Source organism: Amblyomma maculatum, chromosome 11, assembly GCF_055883805.1.
Source record: "Amblyomma maculatum isolate TAMU_Amacu chromosome 11, ASM5588380v1, whole genome shotgun sequence".
Taxonomy (NCBI): domain Eukaryota; kingdom Metazoa; phylum Arthropoda; class Arachnida; order Ixodida; family Ixodidae; genus Amblyomma; species Amblyomma maculatum.
The window spans coordinates 53,237,647-53,264,586 of record NC_139354.1 but is presented as its reverse complement, the minus strand read 5'-3'; the positions used below and the strand labels follow the sequence as shown (position 1 = coordinate 53,264,586).

The 26,940-nt window shown below is 43.5% G+C and overlaps 1 protein-coding gene and 1 pseudogene across 4 annotated transcripts in view; one reads left to right on the top strand and one right to left on the bottom strand.

Moving 5' to 3' along the window:
* Positions 1-18,977, top strand: part of LOC146173817 (uncharacterized) — a 36,311-nt gene extending 17,334 nt beyond the window's left edge. For 3 of the 4 annotated variants that reach the window (XM_084585059.1, XM_084585057.1, XM_084585058.1), the window contains 4 exons: positions 284-449; positions 3,333-3,802; positions 11,604-11,667; positions 18,445-18,977. In XM_084585059.1, the coding sequence (XP_084441185.1) occupies positions 284-449; positions 3,333-3,802; positions 11,604-11,667; positions 18,445-18,487 (743 nt within the window). In that variant the 3' untranslated portion in view covers positions 18,488-18,977. The remainder of the gene's footprint in view (positions 1-283; positions 450-3,332; positions 3,803-11,603; positions 11,668-18,444) is intronic. The other variant, XM_084585060.1, reaches the window with a different exon arrangement.
* LOC146173818 (uncharacterized) lies at positions 7,615-8,475 on the bottom strand (annotated as a pseudogene).
* Positions 18,978-26,940: the final 7,963 nt, after the last annotated feature.

Here is a 26,940-nt window from a genome sequence, read left to right as displayed (position 1 = left end):
TTCATTGTACAATAATCAACTTTGTTACATCTAACGAAATGGTGCCTCAAGGAAACATTGACCATATTTGGTTGGGGTTGCCATTTAAGAGCAGCGAGCAGATTCGCTGTCTAGATTTCTGGCGCAATACTTCCGGCAGGAGATAATTCCAATGTAAACAGTGTTAATTGAAATTTTTGCATCTTGGCAGTAGTACTTTGTATTTGCTGACTGACGATTTTGAGTGTGTGCCTAGCATATGTTCTCTGCAAGTGAAATGATTTCTGCTCTGTTTTACTCTTAGGAGATGGAAACAGTGACCCTGCCCCAAGCCTGGTCTTTACCTGCATCAAATGTGGTTTCCAGTTCTCGACACAAGATCTCTTGGAGAAGCACGAGCAACGAATGCACCCGCAAGTGCTGGTTAGGAAGTACAACTGTAAATACTGTCCCTACTCCAGCGATTTCCCGTAAGCTAAAACTCCATTCACTCGGCTTTTGTGTGCGTGTGTGAGTAGTAATACGCACCCTAGCAGTATGATGCAGTACGATTTTTCAGGTTTTCGAATTTTCAGCAAGTCTTGTGAGAGATGTGATAAAACATGTTTGTGCTGCTCGAGTTGGTTCATTTTGTTATTAAATTGCAAAAACGATTCTGAAAGTATTCACAAAACAATTTTGAGAATGTTCTTAGTGCAACAGAGAAAGTAAGCAGCAGTGAATGAACAGTACTCTTCCAGTGCCTGTTCTATTCATCTTAGTCTTTTTTTTTTTTTTTTTAAATTCAAAACTTCTATTTACATCATCCAGATGTTGGGGGCGCAGACAAAAAGGTCACATTGGAGGGTGATTGTGCGCTTGCACCCCTGTACAAGTGTTCAAGTACTGGTACATATCTTGTTCATTGGAGATAATGACTTGAGGAGATAATGAATGAGACACTGTTTACAGAAAAAAGTAAGAAACTGCGCAGAAACATTGACGCAATAAATTAAGACATAAGAAGTTAATAAAATTAACGCAAGGAGTTCTGTAATGATGGCAAAACACAGATGAGCCTTTGACGTCCATAATTTGTCCTTGCTATGGAATGAACCATTATTTGGGATTTCGTATGGCATGAGTGTGTTCTCTATGTTCTAGGTGAGCCAACATCGCGAGGAGTATAATTCAGGTATTCAGTTATTTCAAAGGAAAAACAAAAGGTCTAGTTGTGACGTCGTGAGGGACGTTTGCAATGCTTCATATTGCTCTTTTTTGTATTACATGCAGTCTGTTTATATTTAATGTGTAGTATTTCCCTAGTAAAACATTGATTAGGACACAAGCAAACATTGAAATGTATAAAATTAGTTTTACGTTTTGCGGAAGAGAACAGCGCAGTCTACTTAATATGTCAACTATTTTAGATAACTTATCAGCAGTCGTATCGACATTTGTTGACCAAAATTTTCAAAATATACTCAGAGACTTTTCACAACATGCACAACTTCTAAAGGCGCTGATCCAATTTTAAGCGAAAGGTCATTATCGCACACTAATTTATTTCTTGGTCTAGAAAGCACGGCTTTTGTTTTGTTTATGCTAATAGTTAACGATTTTTTTCATGGACCAGGTATTTAAAAGATCTAAGCACCTGTTTGCTTCCTCGGTCAACTTGTTTGTGCTGCCAGAGGTGAAGAATAGGCTCGTGTCATCAGCATATATTACGAAAGCTGGTCGTGGGTCTATGAAAACGATATCATTGATGTAAATGATAAAAAGTAACGGTCCCAGTACACTTCCCTGTGGAACTCCAGCTGAAACTGATTTCATATCTGAGAATGTTTTGTTTATTATGACTTGCTGTCTGCGAAATAATAGATACGACTTCAATATATCAAGAAAAATGCCACGGAAGCCATAAAACTTAGTTTAGCAAGCATTGTCTGATGATTAATGGAATCAAAAGTCTTTGAATAACCTATGAATACGCCTAGCATTAATTTCTGCAATTCAATGGATTTTAATATTAGTTCTTTCCGAGTTAAAAGTGCCGTCCCTGTCGAAACTTCTGTTCTAAACCTGTGCTGATGGGGTGTCAATATGTCATGCTTGTTACAGAAGCTCACAACAGAGGTTTCTCAAGGCATTTTGAAAAAAATTGATAGGACTGATATGGGGCAATATTTTGACAAATTATTTTTCTCACCTCCTTTGAATGTAACTGTCACCCTAGCAACTTGCATGGCTTTGGGGAGAACACTCTACAGAAAACAAAGATTAAAAATATATTCTAAAATGGGGCTAATGAGGCCGATAGCACCTTTTATAGGTTGAATCTTGAAATCATATCCCGTGTGGTGCTGTTTCGAAGAGCATGAAAACCGCTTTCAATTTCACTACAATCGATTGGGGACAAAAAGGCACTAGCATGATTTCGGGATTTAAGATAGCTTAGGGAATCAAAATTGTGAACACTTATAGCCAAGGACACGAAGTCATTGAATGCGTCAGCTAGTTTTTTCCCTGAAAGTTTCTGATCTTGTACTAAAATTTCTAACTCATTAGATTCTTGGGTTGTATTATTTAGGATATGATTTGTTTGTTTCCACATTAAGTCAGTTTGGTTTGATTTGTTGCCAGTAAGTAATTTTTCCATGTATTCCTAGAAAGAAAGTTACTTTGTTACGATAGGATTCTGAACTAGGTCAGGGGACATAGTTTGAAGAAAATGTTTAAAAAGATATTTTTTTTTATCATATTCAGACAGGATCGATTTATCCAAACTTCGGTGCTTTTTTGCGCTTCTTAGCCACTTTGTAAGGGAAGAACTTGTCATATAACGGTTTCAATGTGCTAATGAATGCGTCATATGCTTCATTCGGGGTCACAGATTTCAAAGACGTGGTTTCAATTTACATTTGCTACTTCAGTTCAGAAATGTCTATGGCACAATTTATTATGCACTGATGAATCGTATATTGTGGCTTACACCGGCAAGAGATCATTGGCCACTGGACAAAAAGAAATATGGGCAAGTGATCTCTAATCTGTGCAGGCACCACTCCAGCCAGAGTTGATAAATTCTGTTTGTACATTTGTGCAGAAAACATCAAGTGATGTCTGCGTCATTGTTCTCGTTGGCTCAGTTGTGAAATTGGTTAGAGCTGTGCTTAGTCTCCTCTGTTGTGCTACAAGCGGTTTTTAACAGTGGACGACAGAATGCTTCCTTTTCAACCCTCTTTACAGATTGTAGTTGGAGAGACATAACTGGGTGGCCGTAGATGATGCATAAAGTACCGGATATTTTCATGTTCTGCACCACTCTTTCAAGCTGACATGCATAACGTAAGTGTCCCCTCTCCATGCAGAAGCAACGTTGCTATCCACCAGCGGACCCACACGGGCGAGCGGCCATTCATGTGCAACATCTGCGAGAAGCGATTCATAACACAATATGAACTCACCCATCACGTGCGGACCCACACGAGGGAGAGGCCTTTCGTATGTGCCGACTGCGGGCAACAGTTCACCCGAATGAGTTATCTGACACGCCACCGCAAGACGCGGCATCCCATTAATGGCAGGGTTGCCTGGCTGACGTGTTCCGTCTGCGGAAAGCAGTTCTCTAGGCGAGATTCCCTCAAAGTGCACGAGCTGATGCACAAAGGAGAGAAGCGCCACGCCTGCTCACACTGCGGAGCAAAGTTCACAACACGGGGCAATGCAAGGGCTCACGAGAGGAAGTTTCACGGTCACCGAGTGCCAGAACTCGCCACACATTCGCTAGAACCCTCTGCTGCGATAACGTTCACGGGGTGCGAAGAGGCTCCGGGAGAAGGTGCGTACCATGCAACCACCGGAGGAGACCAACCCCAGTGCAGTGATGAGTGACTGAGGGACACCCGTATAAGGGACTGAAAGCTGGAAGTTTCGTTAACCCCTCAGTTAGGGCCTTTCACTTCCTACCATGGGAAGATGAAAATGATCATTGTAAAGCATGTGTCATAAAGCATTATTTGGTCATGCAAGCATTATATTGCTCGGTACAATGGTCATTAAATTATCATTGTAAAGCATTATATGAGAATGTGTCGACTCCCCTGGAGTCTACACGTTCCCATATAATGTGGTCGAGGGTACCCGAGTCAAGGAAGATATCAATAGCAGAGAAGCCCTGCTGCGGAGCGATGATCCCGCTCGGCAGCAACAAGCAGTCCGTTTGGGGGCCGAGGCCGCGAAGAGAAAAAAAATTCTAGGGGCGCTTTGGACTACTAAAGTGCGATGAGGTGAAAGCGTTTGTGGCAAAGTGGTCCGAAGCCTTCCACTACGACACCTCTTTCTCTCTGTTTTCACTGCCACCTTCCTCCTTTTTTTTACAGCTCGGTTAAGGTGTCCGCGGAGAATGGTGACAGATACTGCACCTTTTCTTTGCTGTCAACGAATTTGAAACGCCGCTGAGTGAATGAAAAACAAATACTCATAGGTGTTTGCTATCGATCCCCTTCAAGTTCTTGGTCAATATGTGAACCAGCTGTCAATACAGTATGTTATCCTGGAGCTCTGATATATCTAATGGGCGACTTTAATTTTCTAAATATTGTAAAGTCACAAATCAATTCCTTTTCTAATCCATCGCCCGAGTGTAATAACTTCATTACATTATGTAGTGACTATCCCTTTTCTCAAATGGTGGTCTCACCGACGCGTTTAACACAACACTCACCTTCTCTTCTTAATCTAGTGCTTACGACTACTCCAGACAGCGTCTCGTCAATAACACACACACCTGGGCTCAGTGATCACGACATCTGACACTTCACGCTTACGTTCTGCCAACCAAATCAATGCAAACACCAGAAAACAGTACGAAATTACAGTAAAGCTAACTTTTCTGCAATAAACACTGACCTCTCTTGCTTTATTGATGAGTACATGCCACAGGTTTATAAACGGTCAACCGAAACAAATTGGTGCTTGTTCAGAAACAAAGTAGCAGATTTAACATCTCAGTACATTCCACTTCAGCGCTCGTCTATTCATAAAATCAAGTCCCTTGGTATACAAAGTTCCTGAACACGTCCGGTGACAATCCTTTTATCTATAGACCAATTTCTCTTGCTTCAGTGCCTTGCGAAATAATGGAACATGTAATCTACACTCATCTAGCTAACCTCCTTGACGAAAGCTTCTTTACTGCAAACCAGCATAGATTCAGGAAAGGTTGGTCTTGCGAAACCCAGCTTCTCACATTTACAAGTGACTTACACACTAATCTCGAAGCAGGTTTTCTAACGGACTGTGTCTTTCTTGATTTCGCGAAGGCTTTTGACAAGATGTGTCATTCACTGCTCCTACACAAACTTGCCATGTTAAATATAGTTAAATATAGACCCTACATTACTTAACTGGATCCGGAGCTTTCTCACGACTCGCGTTCAATTTGTTGCGAGTGAACCTAACTCCACCTTAGCCCCAGTTAGCTCGGACATCCCTCAAGGGTCTGTCCTTGGCCTACTTTTGTTTCTGGTATACATTAATGACTTGCCTACTAATATTTCTTCAAATATATGTTTGTTTATTGATGTTTGCTTTATTTATTGAAAAATTACTAATGGCTCAGATATAGCAGCTTTGCAGCTTGACTTACATAAACTGAGTGGTGCCATGAGTGGCAAATGCAGCTGAACATTAACAAGTGCAAAGCAGTGAGGGTTAGTCATTCTAACTGTAGTACTCCTAATTTGTACCAAGATTTAGGAGTTACCATACCTAACAATTTGTGTTGGAAGTTGCATATTGAGAATATAACCTCTAAAGCTAATCGCACTCTAGGGTATTTGCATTGAAATTTTACTCATGCACCATCATCCCCTTAAACAAGTGTTGTACACCATTTATGTGCGGTCACAGCTCGAGTACGCTTCACCAATACGGGATCCATTTCACGCCTCACTTACACAGAGCTTGGAGGCCGTACAGAACGGCTCAGCTTGCTTCATTTTAAATAATTTTAACAGGACATGAAATATAACACAAATGAAACTATTGTTAAACCTTCCCTATTGTCATATCGCTGAAAACTCTCCCGTATTTGTCTTACCCCGCTGGGTTGGGGCGGCGCAGTGGTTACGGCACTCGACTACTGTTCCCAAGGACGCGGGATCGAATCCCGGCCTTGGCGGCCACTTTTCGATGGAGGTGAAAAGCAAGGCGCCAGTGGGCTATGCGATGTCAGTGCACGTTAAAGAACCCCAGGTGGTCGAAATTTCCGGAGTCCTCCACTACGGTGTCTCTCATAGCCTGAGCCGCTTTGGGACGTTAAACCCCACAAACCAAACCAAATCTTCTACAAAATTTATCAAAACAGTATTTTACACACACTGTATATCACCCCAGCACCGTTTCTTTCTATAATCAGAATATTAGCATACCATATTTTAACACCGTCTTGGGTTCTAATTCCTTTTTCCCCAGAACCAGCAAGAACTAGAACAAGTTATCACCTTTATCAGCAACTATAACTAATTCTGATAAGTTTAGAAGCGTGCCTGAAAATGCTCTGCATTGATGTTTTTCGAGCGTTTGTTTTTTTCCCGTTTTTAGTGAACATTTTTGTTTGTGTGTTATCATGTTAGCAAGAAGTTAAAAAAGAAGTGTTGAACTGCTTATATCAACTTACTATTGTGCTCTCTGTATTTTGGTTTTCCGTGCTTATCATCGGTTGTAGCTTGAGCTTTTGCATTCTTTTTTCATCTGCATCGTTTATTCTTGTGAATTATTTCTGATATTTTGTATTGGTATTGACCCCTCCCCTCTTTTATGTACCCCTATCCTGTAGTTAAAATAATGAAATTAGAAAGTGTGGCCAGTTGGCGTAAACTTGCCATAATAGTTGACGAGACCAAGTAGCGAAAGCAGTTGCGCTATGTTAGTAGGCGGTGGGGCTTTCAGAAGAGCTTGAACTTTTTTGTTGGTAGGCTTCACACCTGTTTTACTGACGACATATCCAAGGTACTGAAGCCTTTCCTTGAAAAACTCACATTTTTGGTCCTTAACTCTGATGCCTTTTCTCGCCAGTGTTTGAAACACGGCCTCAAGGTTTCTGAAGTGCTCTTCGGCAGTAGCTCCTGTCACAAGAATGACGCTTAGATAACATATTACCTCTGGCAGACCTTTCAATATGTTATCCATAATACGCTGAAGGAACGCAGGTGCTGAGGCGACTCCAAGAGGTAGTCTCTTTACAGAAAATAGCCCTTTATGCGTCTTCAATATGAGCCGCTTTTTAGACTCTTCCGACATTTCCACTTCTTGATATGCCCTGTTTAGATCCAGCTTCGAAAAATATCGCCCTCCAGCAAGTGTAGCCTGTATCTCATTGAGCCTAAATAGAGGGTACTGCTCAAAGCCTAAAACAAGGTGGAGCGTTGTCTTATAATCTCCACACGCGCATATTGTCCTGTCTTTTTGACAACTGGTACGATCGGTACGATAAACTCGCTAGTGGAAACTTGCGTAACGACTCCCATCTCCTGCAGCTTTCACAGCTCTTCCTTTGCTGCTTAACGTACTGCTTAGGGCAAGTTTCTAGTTTTAAAGAAGTTGGGATGGTTCTGTTCAAGAAATAAAGTAACTTGCTCACCTTCCATCTTACCAAGTGCCCTCAAAAATGATGCTGTACTTGTCTAGGAGGCATTTCAGCTGCGGGCTGTCCCCATCTTGGCTTGTATCGAGGTGCGAATCATTGCATAGCCTGTGGAGAGTTCGTCCCAGTCCAAGAGAAATATTTTGAGTCACTCTTGTCCGAGTAGAGCTGGCCCGCTGTAGTCAACGGCATATAAGGGAAAGTCTTCGACTTGGTCCTTGTACCGTACAGTCGCTTTGAAGACACCGCAGCATTGGACAGCATTTCCCGTATACGTTTTAAGTCACAGCTCTGTTGGTTTCAGCTTCAAAGACAGTCGAAGCTTTCCAACTGTTGCTTTGATATCAGACACCTTAGCACCTGCGTCTTAACTCCATATGCAGACGAACACCTTGTATTTTGACGTTAACGGTGATGGGATGCCGGGTTTTTTTAGGCAGCATATGCATGTTGCCTGTGTCGTTGTTTTGAAGAGTGCGTATCCACTTCCTTGAACTTGTCGGCTTTTGCTTGGGACTGAGGCAGGCATGTTGAATATAGTCTTTCTTGCCGCAGTTCGTGCACTTATTTGCAGTATGCGGACAGGCACGGGAAAAATTCTTGTTGGAGCCGCAACTATAACACTTAAAAGACCGCTTTCTTCTCGCTGGGTCTTCGGTGCTCATTTTGTGAAAGATATCGACAGGTTCCTTAGCGTGCGCTTCCTGAGCGTTCTTAGCTTCTTCCAGAGCAAGTGCACACTCAATGGCTTTTCGAAATGTGAGCATTTTATCTTCTGCAAATAAGTATCGCTGAATGTCGGTGCGAAATAAACTGCACATAAACCTGTCGTGCAGCGATTCATTCAAAAAGGTACCGAATTCACAGGTTTGAGCGAGCCTGAATTCTGCTACATAGTCCCCGATACTTTCATGTTGCAGCAGGCACCTTCTGTGAAATTTTGCTCGCTCTCCGATCACTGAAACTGTTGGGCTTAAGTGATTGCGAAGCAATTCTGTTCGTTGCGCGGATGTCTTTTCCGATGGCTTATCTGATGTGGTCAAAGCCTTCAGGATGGTCCATGACGCTAAGCAAAGAATGCACCTGGAGGTCTTTGGGAACTTTGTTCACTGCAAAAAAAAAAAGAAATCAAGCACCACATGACTGTCAACTGGGATGTCGCAGCTATCCAGCTCTGCCTGGTGACATTCTCGTCCAAGCATATGGAGATCTGGTTCGCCCAGGAGCAAGCCATCTTTTATTTGCACCATGTCAGTTCGGAGGCATCTTGGTTTCCTTACTTACTCTCCAACCTGCTTCCTGAGGGGGCTCAAGAGGTGGCGGACGTCATCGTTAGGTTCTTGGGCGATACTCCATGCCAGCGACCTAAGATGAGTATTCTGGACCGCACCACGGTGTCTGAGACTGCGCGCCTCTAGCAGCTGCTCGCCTGCGAAGAGCTTGGTGACCGCCGCTCTTTTCAACTACTCACTAGCATGCGGCAACTCCTGGGCGAAAGCAACGCCTACTACAACAGTGCAGTGTTGAGAGAGCTCTACCTGCAGTGCTTGCCGCAGTCCACCGCCTCGCCTTGGCTGTTGCGGGTGTCTTGACCCTTGACCATCTCACCCAGCTAGCTGATAGAGTGCACAACGCCACTTCTACTTCTGTTACTGCTCTCTCTTCTCCACTAGAGTCCCTTTCACGATTAGAAACCCGGATCGATCAGATGGCCATTTCTTTCGATGCCCTTCGGATGTCGTCTCGTGCCCAGCAGGGCTTCTCCTCAAGTCCTGTCCGCCGTTCGTCTTCGGCGAGAGTTCGCACTCTTCCAGTTCTCGCAGTCAGCGTATTTGCTGACATAAGCAAATTTTTGAACACACTGGTCCTCTTATTCTGGTGCTCTGCTGCGACCCCGTAAATACCTTACAGTACTCCATAAGGGTGGGGTGGAAGCTGCTGGAAATATGCGTGCGACTCCGATTGCGAGTCCTGCTATCTCTAAGATGGTTCGTTTTTATTTGGTGCAGTCCATGGCGTACGTTGCACTAACGATAGCAAGGCATGAACCTTGCTGTCTGTTGGTAATGTAGGTAAAATTTGACGTGCCGCTGACTAGCCAAATCCTCATGTATTGTCATCCTGACCGTAAGGACGGTGTCTTCAGGCGCCCAGATGACAATACTGGTGTCAGTTGTCACATTAGAAAGGTGGCCATATTTGGAACATTGGTGGTGTGCTTCAACTGCCATTAAATTAAAAAAAAAAATTCAACGCTCTGTTTCATGGTATATGCAACCCTAGCAATGGTGCGTGGCAAAATCAGTAGGTAATACATGTCCTCAACCTTCCTCTTGAGAAGGCATCTTACCTTGTCTTCGCCTAGATTGTCTGGTGACAGTGCGACAAAGATTCAACACTTTCTCAATGCATGTCTCATGTCAGCTGGGCTCTGCATGTCTCGAATGGCAGCTGGATTTTCTAGAAAAGTTGGTGCTCATCGCGTTCCGCCTTCGCAGGAGTATCTCCAGAGGACTTTGGTATTTCTTCAACAAACCAGCTCCATGTGGTGAGGATTTCCTCGTGGTTACCGAAGCAAGACGGGCCATGGCAAAAAAGAGGAAAGCAACGTTGTAATGACAGATTGTGTAGTTTAAACGGTTGTACTACTTGCTGCACATTTCATAATGTCGAAGCAATGCTTTAACATATTCTTCGGGCTTGCTGCGGATTATACATGGCACTTGTTGACAAGGCGAGATCATCTCTACTTCAGCTAGCTGTTACTGGGTCTTCATCACTTAGGTGGTGTCATAGGAAGGAACTGTTCAGACAATAAAGATGACAATCCTGCTACACGACGGAGCCTATAGAGAATACTGGCGAATGCAGAATATTTTTTACCCAGCGTGTACCACAAATTGTAGGGATGAAATGCTTTAATACAGATGAAATCTCGACATATCAAAGTTTGTCGGAAACGGCGCAGAGCTGAGATTATTTATGCCGCAGCGAGCCTCCCTGTCTGCTTCTTCGAAGTCTTCAGGAAAGTGCTACGTGGTGCTATAAAAGCACACTATTTTGCCTGAAGCATATTACAAATCTAACGAAAGAGTAGTCATGAAACATATTTTTAGATCAATTGAAGCAGTTTTAAAATCCTATTGGTTAAAATCATAATTTGGTCAGTACAGAAAACTCGTTTGCTGCCTTGCCTTTTATTTATCATAGAGTCTGACAGGAAGCCACCCGTCAGCTTGAGTCCAGGCATCCATACGTCCAGTGAATACTCTGGTCTCTGAGGCCAGTTGTCATAATAGCAACTTTGAGCACATTTAGGAGTCCCAGAAGTTTTTCAAACCTCCGTATCCACAAGATGTTAAAATGTTCACTAGTGGTTTAGCGTCATGTGATAGTCATTAGTACTTTGTTCATATGGTGTGTCTCATCTTCAGTCTATTTCGGTAAAATAAAGCGATGAAAATAAATATCCGCATGTGTGTTGGAGCGCAAAAGCAACACTTCTTTGTGTGGCAAATATTTGCTCTAAACTTCAACCAGGGAGATTGTCGGGCGCTAGCCTGCATCTTATCAAAGATATATGTGACGTGATCAAATAGATATCGTAGGGTACATCGTGGACGGTTATATGATAATAGTTTGTATCACAAGCTTGGCATGATTTTGCAGAAATGCTCGAAATATGCAAAATTACAGTACTTATAATCTCGTCGCTAAGTAGCACCTAACTGGACCAAATGTTATAAGCTACTTTAAACGAGAAATTTCATGGCGCCCTCCACAACGTTGAAATAGCTGAGGCACAAATGTTTACGGAAATTGTTGAGACTCGCTGGCACCGCATTAATGCCCGTAAAAGATAAAATGCATTGTTCAATTATCGTTGTTTTCCTGGACCTTACACATGCCGGTATTCAGGCGATTGGTTTATCGAATAATGGGGCTAGCCAGGCTGAACACTGCAATAATAAAAATGGTATTTCTGCTCTTGTAGCAACACCTGAAACCACAATCGCGACGGGCATGGAGAAGGAAAAAAGGTCACTTTGGGTGACTTTGTGAGTATTGTTGCATTTGTTTCTTACTTGCTAGCTTCCTCTGAAAATACAAGGTATATTTTTATTTTCTTACAATATAGATAAGTATGGATATGGTCGCTATCCATATATTGTTTTTAGATTCAAAACGTGCATCTGATTTCTGTAGAGTTTTCAGTCTATTCGAAGGATTTAGAAATTTATACTCGAGCATTTTATTCGTATACTTCATGCTAGCATCAAAATAGTCAAATGTAAGCAACTATTGCTTCGTAGGTATACTATCACTATATTGGTAGTGCATATTTGCTCAATCATAAGCCGATATGAGAGTAAGTTGGTAAAAATATAGTAATCTGCAAAAGAATATTGACATATCTGCAAAAGGGTTCATAGATTTACTCCTACTATATATACACCGATTTCGCGTCTAGGAGGAAAAGGCTAACTGGATTGCTCAACGCCACTCCTGCACTCTGGTAAGTTGTAACGCGTGTAGCAGCGTGAGCGCCAGTGTATTCTACGTAGAAAGGGCACGCGCTGCAGAGCATTTTGAGCACAAAGCATCATAAATAGCCGAAAAGTTTCTAAGCTGCCCGGCTTATACAAGCAATAAACTATTTTTCAGTGCTTATATTTTTATGCACTTTTACATACCCTACCCACGTCCTTTCTTATTTTCGCCCATAGTTTCACTCCCCTGCATGGTCGTTTCATTTCCGCCAGCTGCAGCTGAGCTGTTAAGTACTGCGGCTAGCAAAATGTTTTTATTGCGAAAGCAATAATACTATAGTTTCCAGCCTTAAGCATAGCGCGGCCAGTAGCCACGTCTTACGTGACGCTGTGACATCATGCTGCTGCCGATTTTCAAGCATCAGTCGGAAACTTTTCGCCATGGCAGCCGTTTGTGCGAGTTCTAACACTGTGTTTATTGAGAAGAGACAGGAAAAAAGTAAATTTTTGCACAACAAGCCGTTGAGCAACATATGGATGGTAGTCCTTGCAGCAAAAGTTTACGAGTTGCCGTCTGCCGAAGAATATTTTCACGCTGTCACTGAGATTTATGAAAGTATGGAAGATCATGGACGTCCCACTTGAAGACATCGACGCCTAATAAATTGTTTGTCAACTTACTATTTAGTGAAACGGTGCGAGGTTTTTTTTCTGAAAAACGCCCCTCATAAAATTTTCCTACTGACAGTGAATGTGACAGCAGTCGTGGGAACAACCGCCACTCTTGAAATATACAAATCTTGCAGTGGTTGTGGCGCTCGACTACTGTTCTCAAGGGCGCGGGATCAATTTCCGGACTTGGCAGCCGCTTTTCCAAGGAGGCGAAAAGCAAGGCGCCTGTGTGCTATGCGATGTTGGTGCACGTTAAACCCCAGATGGTTGAAATTTTCAGAGTCCTCCACTACGGCGTCTCTGATAGCAGAGTTGCTTTAAGACGTTAAACCCCACAAACCAACCAATAAAATTGGCTATATAAATGTTCATAAAATCAATTTTCTCTGAAATCACTGAAGGACACTATCCCATAAAAGTTTTCTGCTTTATCTCGCCGTAACTCAGCATGAAGGTAGATTTGGACGATCGCAGCTAGCGTTCAGTCACATAGATACCAGGATAGCAGCTCCTGGCTTCGATGAGTCATTGCCACTCTCCGCATGCAGTGCCATTCTGGTGACTTAGTCATGCTCGCAATGCTGAAATGTTGACCGCCAGGTAGTCAATGCTACGTACGCTTGAACAGCACCGATTTTTAGACAGTGACCTAAGGCAGGGTAAATGAATCTGATGTGGACGATGGGTACTTCTGAACATAACCTCAGTGGATGTGTGAGACTCCCACGCAGTATAAGCTCGAGCACTGAATGCAGTATATGCGTTATCGGTTGGCCCAAGAACTTTAGTATGATTAGCATTGCTGCTAGAAATATTAAACTTCTACATTACTTTATGTTTATTACGGATGAATAGAGGTCTCAGCGAGATAGGAAGGATGTGAAAGGAGACAAGAGAGGCAATAAATAAACGCTAAAATTTATTTTTTTATTCGCCTAGAACTGTAGCCCTCCTCCAAAAATCATTCGAGTATAAGATCAGATCCAAAGCTGCCTTTAATTACTTCCTTCATCGTCCTCGGGGCCGATGGCGAGCTGCTTCCTCTATGCACCAAATGAAAGACGTCATTTTTGTTCAGGCTTGTAGTTGTCAGTCAACTCGACCAGGCACATAAATTCGGTCATTTCTGACACAAAGACTTGACTGCTAGAGAAAATTCTTTATTTGCATGCGAAAGCCCAGGAATGAGGTGTGCTTTACTTGTCTCAAGTTATGTGGATGCAACCGCACAAATCACCATCGAGTTGTTCTCAACTTGGTCGCTATATCTCTGCGCCTACATAAAATGGAAGCACCAGTGATAAAATGGTCTATAGGATGTTCATTCTGCTATTTTAGTGTAAGGACAAAAACACACAATTAACAAGAATTATTTCAATATTGTACTCTTAGCACAGCCCTTTTCCCTGAGGGAAGATATACAAGTACAGGAAGCACCACCAGTATAATGTACGGCTTAGCCTAGTGCAAAAGGGAGCGTGGCACACTCGTAGGCTGTCTCCATGCTCATTCTATCCTCATCCTGGGATTTTCAATTTCCATTTGACCATCTGATTTCAAAATGGAAAGCTTGGCTTCAAGCTCCTGCCATGCAATGTAGTAACGTAAGCTCATGCAGGCTGCCGACCATCAATTATACGGCCACGCCACTTGCCAGATACATGCCCACGATTTCACATTCGCAACACCGAAGCTGACAAATTTTCTGCTTAAAGTGGTACTCATCTGTATTGCAGTGAAAAAAACAGGGGCAGTTAAGCTGCGGCTTTAACAGTATAATGCAAAAACATTTATAACTCCTGGTTACGCCTCTGTCTGAGCATCCCCTGTTGCGTGTCTCTAATGCTCTGTTACTCTGCTAGCTTATTTTTTCTATGCAATATATTGCACATATTCATTCACGGAAAGTCGCAAGATATCATGAAGAGCAAAAGACTATCCCACATGGATATCTATAAACACGCGCTTTAACCAAACCATAAGAATGTGCCTGCTTGGCCAAGAATTTGGATGTGTTCTTCATTAACCACATATCTTAGGAGGTTCGATGACTGTCTCATCCACCCAACTTGGAAGTGCTGACAAGAAGCCCCTGCAGTCACGTGATCTTGGTACGTCTCAAAACTGTACAAGTTGGAACACTGACGTGTTTTTGGCAACTATCCACTGCCAAAGCAATGTCCGTAATTTTTCACTCACAGCGCCCGTGAAGCCGGTAAATCTCCAGAACATGATTTATAACGCAATCGCAATAAAAAGCAGGTAGTTAAGCTGCTATTGCGCCCAACACTGGGAAATGAAAAATGGGTCTCTCCTCTGAACTAGGGTACCCTACCTGAACTCTCCTGAAATGAAGGCAACAGAGAATGGGATGATATGGTAGAAGCAAAATGGCTGCTGAGCAAGAGAGAGAGAGGAGGAGAAAACAGAATTTTGACCTGCATACGTTGATGTTTTGGGTGCTTCTCTTCGCAAGGCAGATGTGCCTGCCTGCTAAAACTAATCTCGACCCAATGACAATAATAATAATAGCTGGTGAAACTAAAAAAATAACTCTGCCCTGATAATGCAGCATCGCTGCGGGTAGGTAGCCTCTGGTGGTGATTTATGCCTCTAACTGGGTAAGCCCATTGGCTTGATACTGTTTGAACACGCGCCTTATGGACGCAACTGTCCCTCACAGATATGTCAGAGTAGTTGCAGTCTCCCATGCGACTAGAATCGCAAGAAGTTTGTTCCCTGTCATACCCACCTCCAGCTACCCCGCTGTAGCTGTACAGACATAGCAGCCTAAAACCACCTAAGAGCAGCCGGCTGTCAGCGGGGTCCCGGACTGAGTTTGATTTGATTTGTGGGGTTTAGTACCCAAAGCGACTCAGGTTATGAGAGGCACCATAGTGGAGGACTCCGGAACTTTCAACCGCCTGAGGTTCTTAACGTGCACTGACATTGCACAGCACACGGCCACCATGCTTTCTGCTGCTAGCTAAAAGCGGCTGCCGAGGCCGGGATTCGATCCCGCATCCTTGGGAGCAGTAGTTGAGCGTCGTAACCAATGCGCCACCCCAGCAGGGAGGTCCTAGATTGAGCGCCTGTCCAAATTTCTTCTCATAAAAAATAGTGAGGCGGAGCGCTGTTTTAATCAACGAACAGGTGTTGGTAGTAGTTTGAGGACGTGCAGTTTGGTAGCACCCACATCAAAATTCGAAACGACTACTGACCCCTTAAGCCGTCTGACTCTTCCATGAAGCGAACCAGTACAAGTCTGGAAGATTGGGAGGATGTGCACGACCGCACGCAGAAGTCGAAGAATGTATGAATTTGGGTGAACAATAAGGAACTTTGCAGGCAGACAAATAAAGCATATACAAAACAAAAAAGGTATCGCACTCTATGGGTGCATCTGCGTATACTTCTGGCATTAGCTATGAAAAGCCATATTTTATCAAAGCATGCCATGCTTTCACGGAGAAGATATTCATTCTGGTTATAGTTAAGAGTGGGATATTTTTAAATGTTACCTTGGTGCAATATCAGAGTGCCACAAGTGGGAAAGATGAGTCCGTTTTTCAAGGCTCTAAATTTTATTACGCTCAAGGCAAACAAAAACCATCCAATTATTAAATGTAAGATTAGAGCTGTTTAGCATTATCGCAGAGTTCACCATGTCGTGAAGGGCACAAGGCTACCAAAATGTGGACTGGGATGGTATCGCCCAACGAGTTCATCTGTGATGTCGAGGCTTCTACATTTTTTCGGTGTAGGCACTGATCCTCCACAAGATGAAGCACTGCAATTAAAAGTAAAGAGAACAGTTTGGTAAATAATTTATCTATTTGAGTAGGTTCACAAAATGAAGCTCTTGTAAGTTGCTTTTAGTGCATGCATTCGTCTTTCCATAAAAACAGCCATCTTTTTTCTTTCCCTATCATCGCCAGCAAATTATGTTTTCCATAAAATGCGACTTGCAAGAGTAGGCAGCCGTTATACCACCTACACCACTTTAAGACAGCATGCCAGAATCACTAATGAAAAAATATGTGCCCTTACTAGTTGCTATATCTACGTGAGTAAGGGCAGCACTTCTTCAATCATTTGGCAGAAAGCAATGCTTAAAGGTGGCATACTTCACTTGATTGTTCACGTGACATTCTCGATAACCACAATATTTTCGCATTCAGCATTGTTTGCATACGGCATCCAGTTCTACTTAGTGTTTTTTATCGCATTAACAGATTCTCTAGCAATAGTAATCACCTTGGTCATTACTTTCATAATAGAAGCCCTATTATGTCATGACTGCATTCAAATGCCTGTGCAATGACCATTTTATCAACGTATGTGGACGCATCAATCTCATGAGGAAGCTATGAAAGATTGGGAGATTTTCAAGGAAGCATTTTTGACTGCCTTTGCAAGTTCTGTCCGAAAGGAAAGAGCTCAGGCTCTCCTAAGTTTTTCATGTCGAGGAGCGCGCGCCTCCTGATGCCCTGAATTAGCTATCTCGCTCATGTTTCAATTCGCTGCTTGACGCCTGATTTTGAGCACCCTTTACCGTTCTGTACAGGTATAGGGGCATAGAATCTGGATTAGCATTTTTGTTTTTGGGTGTAACTTACAGCTGTGGCACACTTTTGACACTGGCAGAGATGGCTGACACGACCTCGCTTCGCTGAGACGAAAAAAGTTATAAAGGCGGATATATCCTCCACCAGACAAGAAACTTGACAGAAGGCAGAAAGTAATCTGGCGTCGGCTCCAGACGCGTGCCTTCTTCAGCCCATCTAAATTAGCAAACATGTACCCAGCACAATACAACCCAAATTGTAAAGACTGCGGCGAAATTGCCGGGTATGATCACATATTATGGAGCTGCAAAAAAGCGCCGCCACCACTACCTGTCCCTTCTCTAGAGCGGTGGGAGGCTATACTGGACAGCTAAGACCCATTGATGCAAGTTCGGGCTACTGAGTGGGCTCATAAGGTCGCCGAGAGCAACGGACTTGAGGCCATCTAAGTGTAGTGCCCACAAATCGCTAATTGCTGACAATAAATGTTTTCCAATCCAATATGCAGTATGCGGGACAGTTCTTTCGTTTTTAAGGTGGGCCGTTAATCTGCCACGGCTGCTATGTGAAACTTTTTTCATTTGGATTTCTCTCTACAAATTCGTGCACTCAGTACACATTTTCTACATCCAGCTCGTCTGGTAACCAATATCTTTCATCTGTTCAAAAACTCATTTGCCACATGGCCTTTTCAAAAATTTCTCCTACTTGAAGAGAGCATAGTGTGCGAATTATAGTCTGTCCTTGAACCATGTTTCCTTCTTCCATGCCACAAACAAGCATACATTACCCTATGTAAGGAGCTTGTGCCACCTGGTGTCTACGCATCCCTGGATGAGGGAGAAAAGAAGACGCAAGTATGTGGCGCGTGTGTGGGACTGACACGAAAGACAGTGTAACACGCAGCTTGCGGTGGTGGCTAGCTAGCCACCGAATTTTATCTGTTGTAGGCCGTCATTGCACCCGCCACTGCTTCGGTGGTGGACGTCTCTCCCTCTTCTTTTTCCTTTCTTCTCTATTTTCTCTTCTGTCTGCACGAGGCAGCGGAAGTGGCTCAGCTACAGAGCCAGTAGCAGGTCCGTGCATTTTCTTTTCCTTCCAACAGCCACAACAACATAAGACAGACATCGGCAGAGCAGCGTTGCTGAAGGACGAGTGGTCAAGGAGCTGCAGCTGATCGCGTTCCTCCTGGCCTACGACCCGGGATACCAGACCCAGGTGTGGCCACGGAGCTCCTGCGGATAGCATCCCACCTACCCTATGACCCAGGTGACCAGACTTGGGAGTGGCCAACTCCTTTAGTGCTCCTAGAGCACATAGCCAGCATGCACGTTTGGCGTCGGGCTGGGTACGCTGGACAGACTCACCTAGAAATCGTGCGTCTGTGTCGTGTGATGGCAACTTGAGGCCTCTCGCCTCGGCCGAGCGTCTCCCACCGCCAAGCCACTCGCTGACCAGACACAAGCTCCTGTGGACACTGGACGTTCAAGGCACTCTGAGCCCACGCAACCAGGAGCGTCCGCATGGACATTATAAGCGTCCGGTGACTGTTTGTATTCGTCTTCGTCTTGTCTGTTCAGCTTGTTTGTTGATTTCTTTGGTCTAGTCTAATGTGTTTGTATAAAAAGACATGTTCGTAGTTTGACCGGTCTGGGTGTGTGTTTGATCCCACTAAATCAGGCTTTTGGTTTGTGGGTTTTAAAGGACCTCACAATTTTGGCGTCCAAGGCAGCACCAGGCCTGTCTCTAGGCTATCAAAGAAAATATTTTTCGAGTCAATATGAGTGCTTCGGAGCCGAGTGCATGGGATTAAAGGACGCTGAGTTGCGAGTGTGGTTGCAAGAGCTTCGGAAAGCGCGGCAAAAGAGGATCGCTGAGCGCGAAACAGTGACTAGAGTTAGAGGCACGAAGTACGAAAGAGAAACTGGAGTTAGAGGCACAAGCTGCGAAGGAGAAACGAGCCAGAACGAGCTACGAAAGTGAGGCACGAGCTATGAAGGAGAGACGCGCTGAACTGAGCTGCGAAGGAGAAACTGGAGGTAGAGGCACTTAATTTGGAGTTGCAAGTAAGGCTCATGGAAAGTGCCGCAATTCCTCCCCAGCCACCGGCAGTCGGGTTCGAGCCCGGGTACTCTGCCTAGAATGCCAGTGAACTTTGATGTGTTCAACGGAACGTTGGTTGAGTTTTATGCAATGCCCGGATGCCTGCAGCCAAAGCTTTCGCTCCAAAATCGGTCCAGAAGTGTTGAAACTCAATTTTTTTAAATTGACAGTCAACTTTCTCAATTGTCGGAACCCACAGAACAGCACGCGGAGGAGCTTTTTCCACGACTCTACTCTGGCATTAACTCACCACTCATTTCGACGCATGGAGTAGTAGATATTTAAAAACTATGGTAGAGCTGCAGAGCACCGAAAAAGCACGCATAGCCCGATACAACCTGTGCTCGTCCCGTCCTGCGGAAGAGCCTTTTATTTAAGCGGCTTTCACTTGACCTATGGCGACCAGCCGTCCTCGGTGCTCATTTCTGGGGGTCAAGTCTGCCGTCTACACGTACATTGCCGACAAGGGGAAAAGCTAGTGCTGCGCACTGCACATTTGCTTAGTTTTTGTTTTATCTTCACTTTCTCTTTACTTTCAAAGGGCCATATTGCTGGTTTTCGAATTCTTACTTCAAAGAATAAAATTCAGGGGCACTTTGGCTCACTAAAGTGCTTCAAAATGGAAGCTTTTCCCACCGCGCTGGCATTTACTGCGAGACCAATTGTGATTAACTAGAATTGTGAGATACAGTGCCGTTTCTTTGCTGTCAACAAATTTTGAACGCCACTGATGTGTGCTGTACTGCGTCTATTTCTACATATGCTCTGTAGTGCGACGTTCGAGGAAGCGCCAATTGAAAGCCGCCGCATGTTTCATATATGCGTCTGATGTGATGTGATAACTTTATTCTTCCACAAGATAAGGAGGCCCTCTAGTCCCTGCCCCCTGCACGCAGGCCTAAGGGACGGGAGCAGGGACCTCCGCGATCAGAAGCAGGCAAGAGGTCTTGGTTCTTCGTGGCTTCTTTCGCCAGGCAGATGGCTTGTTGCTGTGAAGCAGGGCCCTCACTCCGCAGCAGGGCTTGTCAAGCTTCTCTACAATTTATATTTGTTTTAGCCTCTGGGGAGCTAGCACATTCCCAGATTATCCAAATAATCTAAATTATGCTAATTTTCCTGTTTAGTCATCTACTGGCCAGAATCCTTGCCGCTTCCGGCGAGACCCTTCCCTTTCCAAAATTCCAGATGGCTGTTTTCCTATCGGTAATTATGAATTTGGTTTGCATTCCGACGCAAGCGAGCGCTATTGCGACTTCTTCAGCCGTTTCCGTGTTGCGGCTTCTAATCTTGGCGACCCATACCGAGGCACCTCTGCTGTCGACCACCAAGGCGACCGCCGCCCCCGTTTTGCCCGTTGCCGCATCCACGTACACACTCGATTTGTTGTCCATCTAGTCGAAGCGTCTGATTAGTGCTTCTGCGCTCTTCTCCCTCCTCTCTAATTTGAATGTGGGATGCATGTTATGACGGAGGGGGAATGATTAGATTTTCTCTACAGTCCTGCTGGATTCTTGATTTTTCTCGTAGTCCCCTATTCCCCTATCTGTCTCCAGGCCTACCATTTCGAGTATAGTTCTGCCCGTGGTCGTTCGGCAATCTTTACAGCTGCGAAATTCTGACAGCATCTGCTATTTCGCCCCAGCTATTGTGTTAGTGTTAAACATCTCTTAACTAGTAAGTGATGGTTAGTGATAGTTACGATGACCTCCAAAGGCATGGGGTTCCTATGGGCATCTGCTTAACTATTTTATTATTAGTCGTAAATTATTGTAAAATTATCTTCAAAATGCCTTAAATGATATCATCGGATTGCTAATGATTAAGTATCGGTTCAATGGTGATTGGCATATGCCCATATAAGGCATGCACCCGAAACGCGGACACATTTGCTAACGACAGTATGAGGCATTAAAGGCTTTCACCTTAAGCGCCACCAACAGAAGCTCTCGCGCGTCGACGATGCGCTGCGCCCCAAGCGCCAGCAGCCTTCTACCAGGCGGCATGGACAAGTAGCGGCCTTCTTCGTTGTTTTTGGTTTATTTTACAGCAGCACACAAGGCACATGCATCTCTTATTTGCGCGTGTGGCACGAGGCAGGAAATGACAGAAAATGTTTTGTTTTAACACGTTCGCTGCCTGAGAAGCGTAGACTTCACATTCACTCCATCGCCTCTCTCCGACAAACAAACATGCCCCTTACGAGCGCGCCGCACGGGAGGTGGCGCCACTTGTTCAGGAACAGTAGTCATCATCATCATCAGCCTGATTATACCCACTGCAGCGCGGAGGCCTCTCCCATATTTCTCCACTTAACCCGGTTCTGTGCTAGCTGCATCCACTTGACCCCTGCGAACTTCTTAATCTCATCCGCCCACCTAACTTTCTGCCGCCCCCTGCTACGCTTTCCTTCCCTTGGAATCCAGTTTGTTACCCTCAGCGACCATCGGTTATCCTCTCTTCGCACTACATGTCCTGCCCATGTCCATTTCTTCTTCTTAATTTCTACTAGAATGTCGGTAACTTGAGTTATTTCTCTGACCCACTCTGCACGCTTTCTATCTCTTAATGTTACCCCTACCATTTTTCATTCCATAGCACTCTCTTGGTTAGCCTCCACGTTTCAGCCCCATAGGTGAGTACAGGCAAGATGCAACTGTTGTATACTTTCCTCTTGATCGATACCGGTAAGCTGCTAGTCATAATCTGCGAGTGCTTGCCAAATGCGCTCCATCCCAATCTTATTCTTCTTGTTATTTCCTTTTCATGGTCCGGATCTGCGGTTACTGCCTGTCCTAAGTAGACATATTCGCCTACTACTCCCAGTATTTCGCTAGCTAATGTAAACTGCTGTTCCTTCCTGAGGCTGTTGAACATTACCTTAGTCTTCTGCATATTCATTTTCAAGCCTACATTTCTACTTTTCCTGTCTAGGTCATCAATCATTATTTGCAGTTCATCCCCCGAATGTCAAGTAATGAAGTAATAATTGGAAACTCTGCTCAGTGTTCCACTAATATGTAGGCCTGTTCTAATAGATTTGTTGGAATATTGGCTTCTAACAGAATACGAACTGTCAGTAGTGTTTTGGGAAGAGCTCTGCGAATATCTCTGTCCCCTCTCTTTTTGCAGGACGATAATGTTTTGAAAATTAAAGGAGCCATAAAAAGGTTTGTGTTCGGCCATGGTGGCAGCCGCTTACTACAGGTCCCAAAAAGGTGGTGACAGGAAAATTGGAGCGAGCCCTGTTCACGCCAGACGCACACCTTAATGATAAAGAAATATGGCTGTTCACAACAAGGACAACACTCGCCTAGTAGAACAAGCAAAAACGAAAGGGAGATGAGGTCGGGAGAGATATGAGTTAGAGGACAGGGAAGTGAGAGGTGGAGTGGAAGACAGCAATAGGCAAGTGCCGATCCCTCTTAGTTCGGTGAGTTCGAATGTCATCTACATGAACATGGGGCCAAATAGGTGTGTTTATTCTGCTGAGGGGCTTTAAATATCCCAACAATCAGCATCAGCCCAGCCGCCAGCAATCCCTTTTCCTCAACATGACGAAGCCACGCATGTCTAGCTGTAGGTGCTCGGAGTCTCTGGTGACATGAACCACAGAGAGCATCTGCATAAAGAGATATTCCCTGCGGGGAGTCCATGAAAGATGGCTGGAAAACATGGTTGCACAAATTTTCGATAAAGATGCCTATTATTCTTGTTCTAAATCTCTGAAATACATTTAGCGATGAGAATAGCATTGATAGCGAAAATAAATTGGCGTGAGAATCAACATTATTGTTTGGTCTGGTTTCTGTACAAAGCCCCGTAATGAATTCGGCAGCCATTAAAGGAATTACTGTTGCTAAGGGATCAGAGCAGAACAGAATACGTCATTCTCAAAATAAACAATTTAGCTAAAACAATTTAACGTCCAGATAAATTGGACACAAGACAATGCTGAGAACGCTGAGCAGAGAAAAGTTGACCACCTCACATACGAAGTTCCAAACACTAATGCACCCCCCACCAGGCTCCCTTTCGATGCCCGCTCCACTGCTCCCATCTTAGTATCCTCTTTAAGGAAAAGTACACGTGCCCTCATTTCCCCTCCCTCATAACTTAACGAGATTGGAGGAGGTTTCCCTTAGAAGGATAAGAGGTGGGGCAGCCCTTACCCCGTCGGTAACATGCCGATGGGAATCTCAAGCAGACATCGGACCAACCACATGCCCGAAGTGTTCCACACCAGCTGCAGAAGTGGATGTTCACCTCCTGCTGTGGACTTGTGCAGGAACAAGGGCATCAAGGACACAAATTCTGCCCGAAGTGGGACTAACCGCAACAAGGGAAGAGGACTTCTCTAAATGGCTCACCGGCAACGATAAGAGTGGGAGCCTGCTCCAGTTTCTTATGAAAAATAATTTACATGAGTTTTTATAATATGCTTTATGGCAAGTTTGTGTTAAAAAAAAAAACTAAAGAAATCCAGAGAATCTGAGAGAATTTGCCTGACTGCATAATATGCGCATACATCTGGCAGCAATATCAGTTTAAAATGAGCCGATAAGGCTCTGCACCAACGGCAGTCAGCTTGATCACACAATTCAAAGTCGTGCTACAGTGTTAAGAAAGTATCCGAAGACAGCCATTATTTATAGTATGAATGCGTGGCAAACATGCTAGTGGTCAAGACATGATGATTTTCTGCAATATGTTAACAATACTGCCATTGTTTAGGTGATTTAGTAAAACATGCGCTTTCTTCAAATTTTTTGAAACACAAATGCATGTTATAAATAGGTATGAATTACAGTGGACTGTGTTGCTTACATCCAAAACGAAGATAAAAATTACGAGCCAGTAGGTAGGGGGATCAATATCCTGCACAGAAACAAACCAAGTATTAGTTTGATCATTCTCTTGAGCTTTGGTTATATCATGATTAGCAACACTACAGTGCGGTTGGCAATAATATTTGTTACTCACAATCGCGTCTCAGATGCTCCCGCTTAAAAAGAAAGTCTTTCCCGACAATGGGAACGTAAGCGCGTTAAAATGAAAAAGAATCTATTAATGCCCCAACTGTAAATTGCCACATAAAGCTTAAAAGTGGATTTTCCTGAAATATATATTCTTCGTAATCAACGTATCTAGGTTTCCCTGTCGTTTCTGAGCATTGTTCGCGCACTTTAAATAATACAGCTGTTTATGAGCTACACAGATGTGCAAGGTTCCTTAAAATTGCCTTAAAATGTTCCAGCAAGAGGTACCTTATTCTTCATGATGCGAGAAGCCAATTGTCGATTGCAATGTTGGCAACGTGAGCACAGGTGGGGACCACAGTACTTATGCGGATGCAAGGGATGCAGATTATGGAGCTACTTATTGGGGGCAATACACAACAAGTCATATAATTCATAGGAGGCAAGAATAGGTTTGGCTGTGGCCTCGGAATATTTTTGTGACTGCTTCTAGATGAATTCATGAAACCACCTTAAATCTCTCCTTTTCTATTGCACTCACAACAATGTTGTTACCTTTCGCTGCTTCATAATCGATTTGTTTGTTTTTCTTTCTTATATAGAACAGTGGTAACTACATGGATTGTTGATATCTAGAACAGTTTTTCGAAAAGGCGTTTGGAATCCAATGAAGCCCGTTAATTATATCGTATTAAAACCTTAAAGGAAAAACCTAGTTGTTCAGATATTTTTGCATCTAAAAAAATATTTTACATTCTAAGGCAAAAAGCAAGATCAAGGACAGTAGAATTGAATGGAAACTACCTCTATGTTTGTTAAATACCACTGTGATTTTACCGTCCATCAAAAAAATCCACGTGTAACACGTTCATTTGTTCTCTCATTCATTTTGTGAAATTGATTTGATTTATGCATACATCTCGATGCTCTACCGGTAGCTGTGGGAAGCACGCTACATTCCGCATTCAAATCCCCAGTTAGATTGGCCATTACGTGTTGCTGCTAAACTGTAAGCAAAGTGAACTGTGTGAATATGCAGCTACACAGCATGAGAGGTGTTCATTTGCGTATAGGGCAGCGCTATGAAATTGCATTACCGAGTATCGTAATTGTCAGCTGAATACTTATTTCTTTAAGCTGGCCAAAATAGATGTCAGAGCAAGGAATAAAGCATGCCAGAAATTTTCAGTGCAGTTTGGAACAAGGCAATAAATCCTGTGTTGACCACACTTTTTCACAGCAGTAACACGCTGACAATGTTTGCAAACACACGAGCACATAGAGTAAGCAGATGCAGTCTGCAAAATGTAATATACACCTCTTGATCCCCTAGGCATTCATGACTTCACATGTTTCTACAGCCACGTACATACATCATGTTTTCTCAAGAATTTCAGAACGCACCAAGATCATCCCTGGGGGCGCGACGAACGGTTGCGCAGTGGTTGTCTGAACTCTGGAAGACTGGGAAAAAAAGGAGCAGGATCACAAAGCAGATCCTCCAGGAACACACTGAAGATATTAGGTGCAGTAAAAACCAGCACTCCCTACGGCAAATAAATATAACAGTAACATAAAGAAAGTCAGTTCGTGCTTTTACATGTGGCAATAATTTTGTCCACCTGAATGTTGTTTAGGCACGAGTTCCCCAGTAACAAATTTTGTTTTCATTGATACCACCTAATTTTTTGTAAATAGTGATTAGCCTACATTGCTTCGCACTCTTCGTGCAGAATGTGTTGATGCAGAAGCGAAATGTAAGTTTAAGTAAGGCAATAACTTTTACCAATGAGTGCAAAATACAATTAAATAATGCTGAGCAGCGTTCCTAAGCCAAATGTATAGTGTGCATACTGTAGCATACAAATACGCAAGCACATTAACATTCTTTTAGATTTTAGTTTCATTCCTTCAGGATGTTTTATCTGCAACGCACACGGAAAAAATAAGGTGCGAAACCAGTCACCGCTCAGTTTGAATATTAAATGTGTCATATAAAGTAGAACAAACATTATTAGCGTCCACTTTGCATGGCTGCTCATCATTTGGACTTGTTGATTGGGCAATACTAAGATCCTTATTTCTCACCGCCATACTGTGAATCGATGGCATGTCTCGAATATGAAAGTAATGACGAGTAAGTTCCCCGCATGAAAAACCCTTAAGTAACTTGTCATTGTGTTTCTGTGAACTGAAACTTCTGAAATTCATGCAAACTTGATTTTTTTAATAATAATAAATTGAGACATTCACATGCGAGCTAAACTTGCAGCCATTGTGGACTAGTTATGATGGGGGTTCCAATAATATGCTAGAGATGACCTGAATACTGTTCAACATTAGTAAAAGAACTTGCGTGTCTGATATTTTTTAAGTTTGCACTTCGAATACCATGGTAAAAGAGAACAAAATAAGCTATTCGCTTGCAATACTCTGACTGTATTTGGTTTGATGGTTATTGTTTTACTAATTATAAATTACAACTGCTATCTTACAACCTGCCCCATGTTTTAAACACTTAT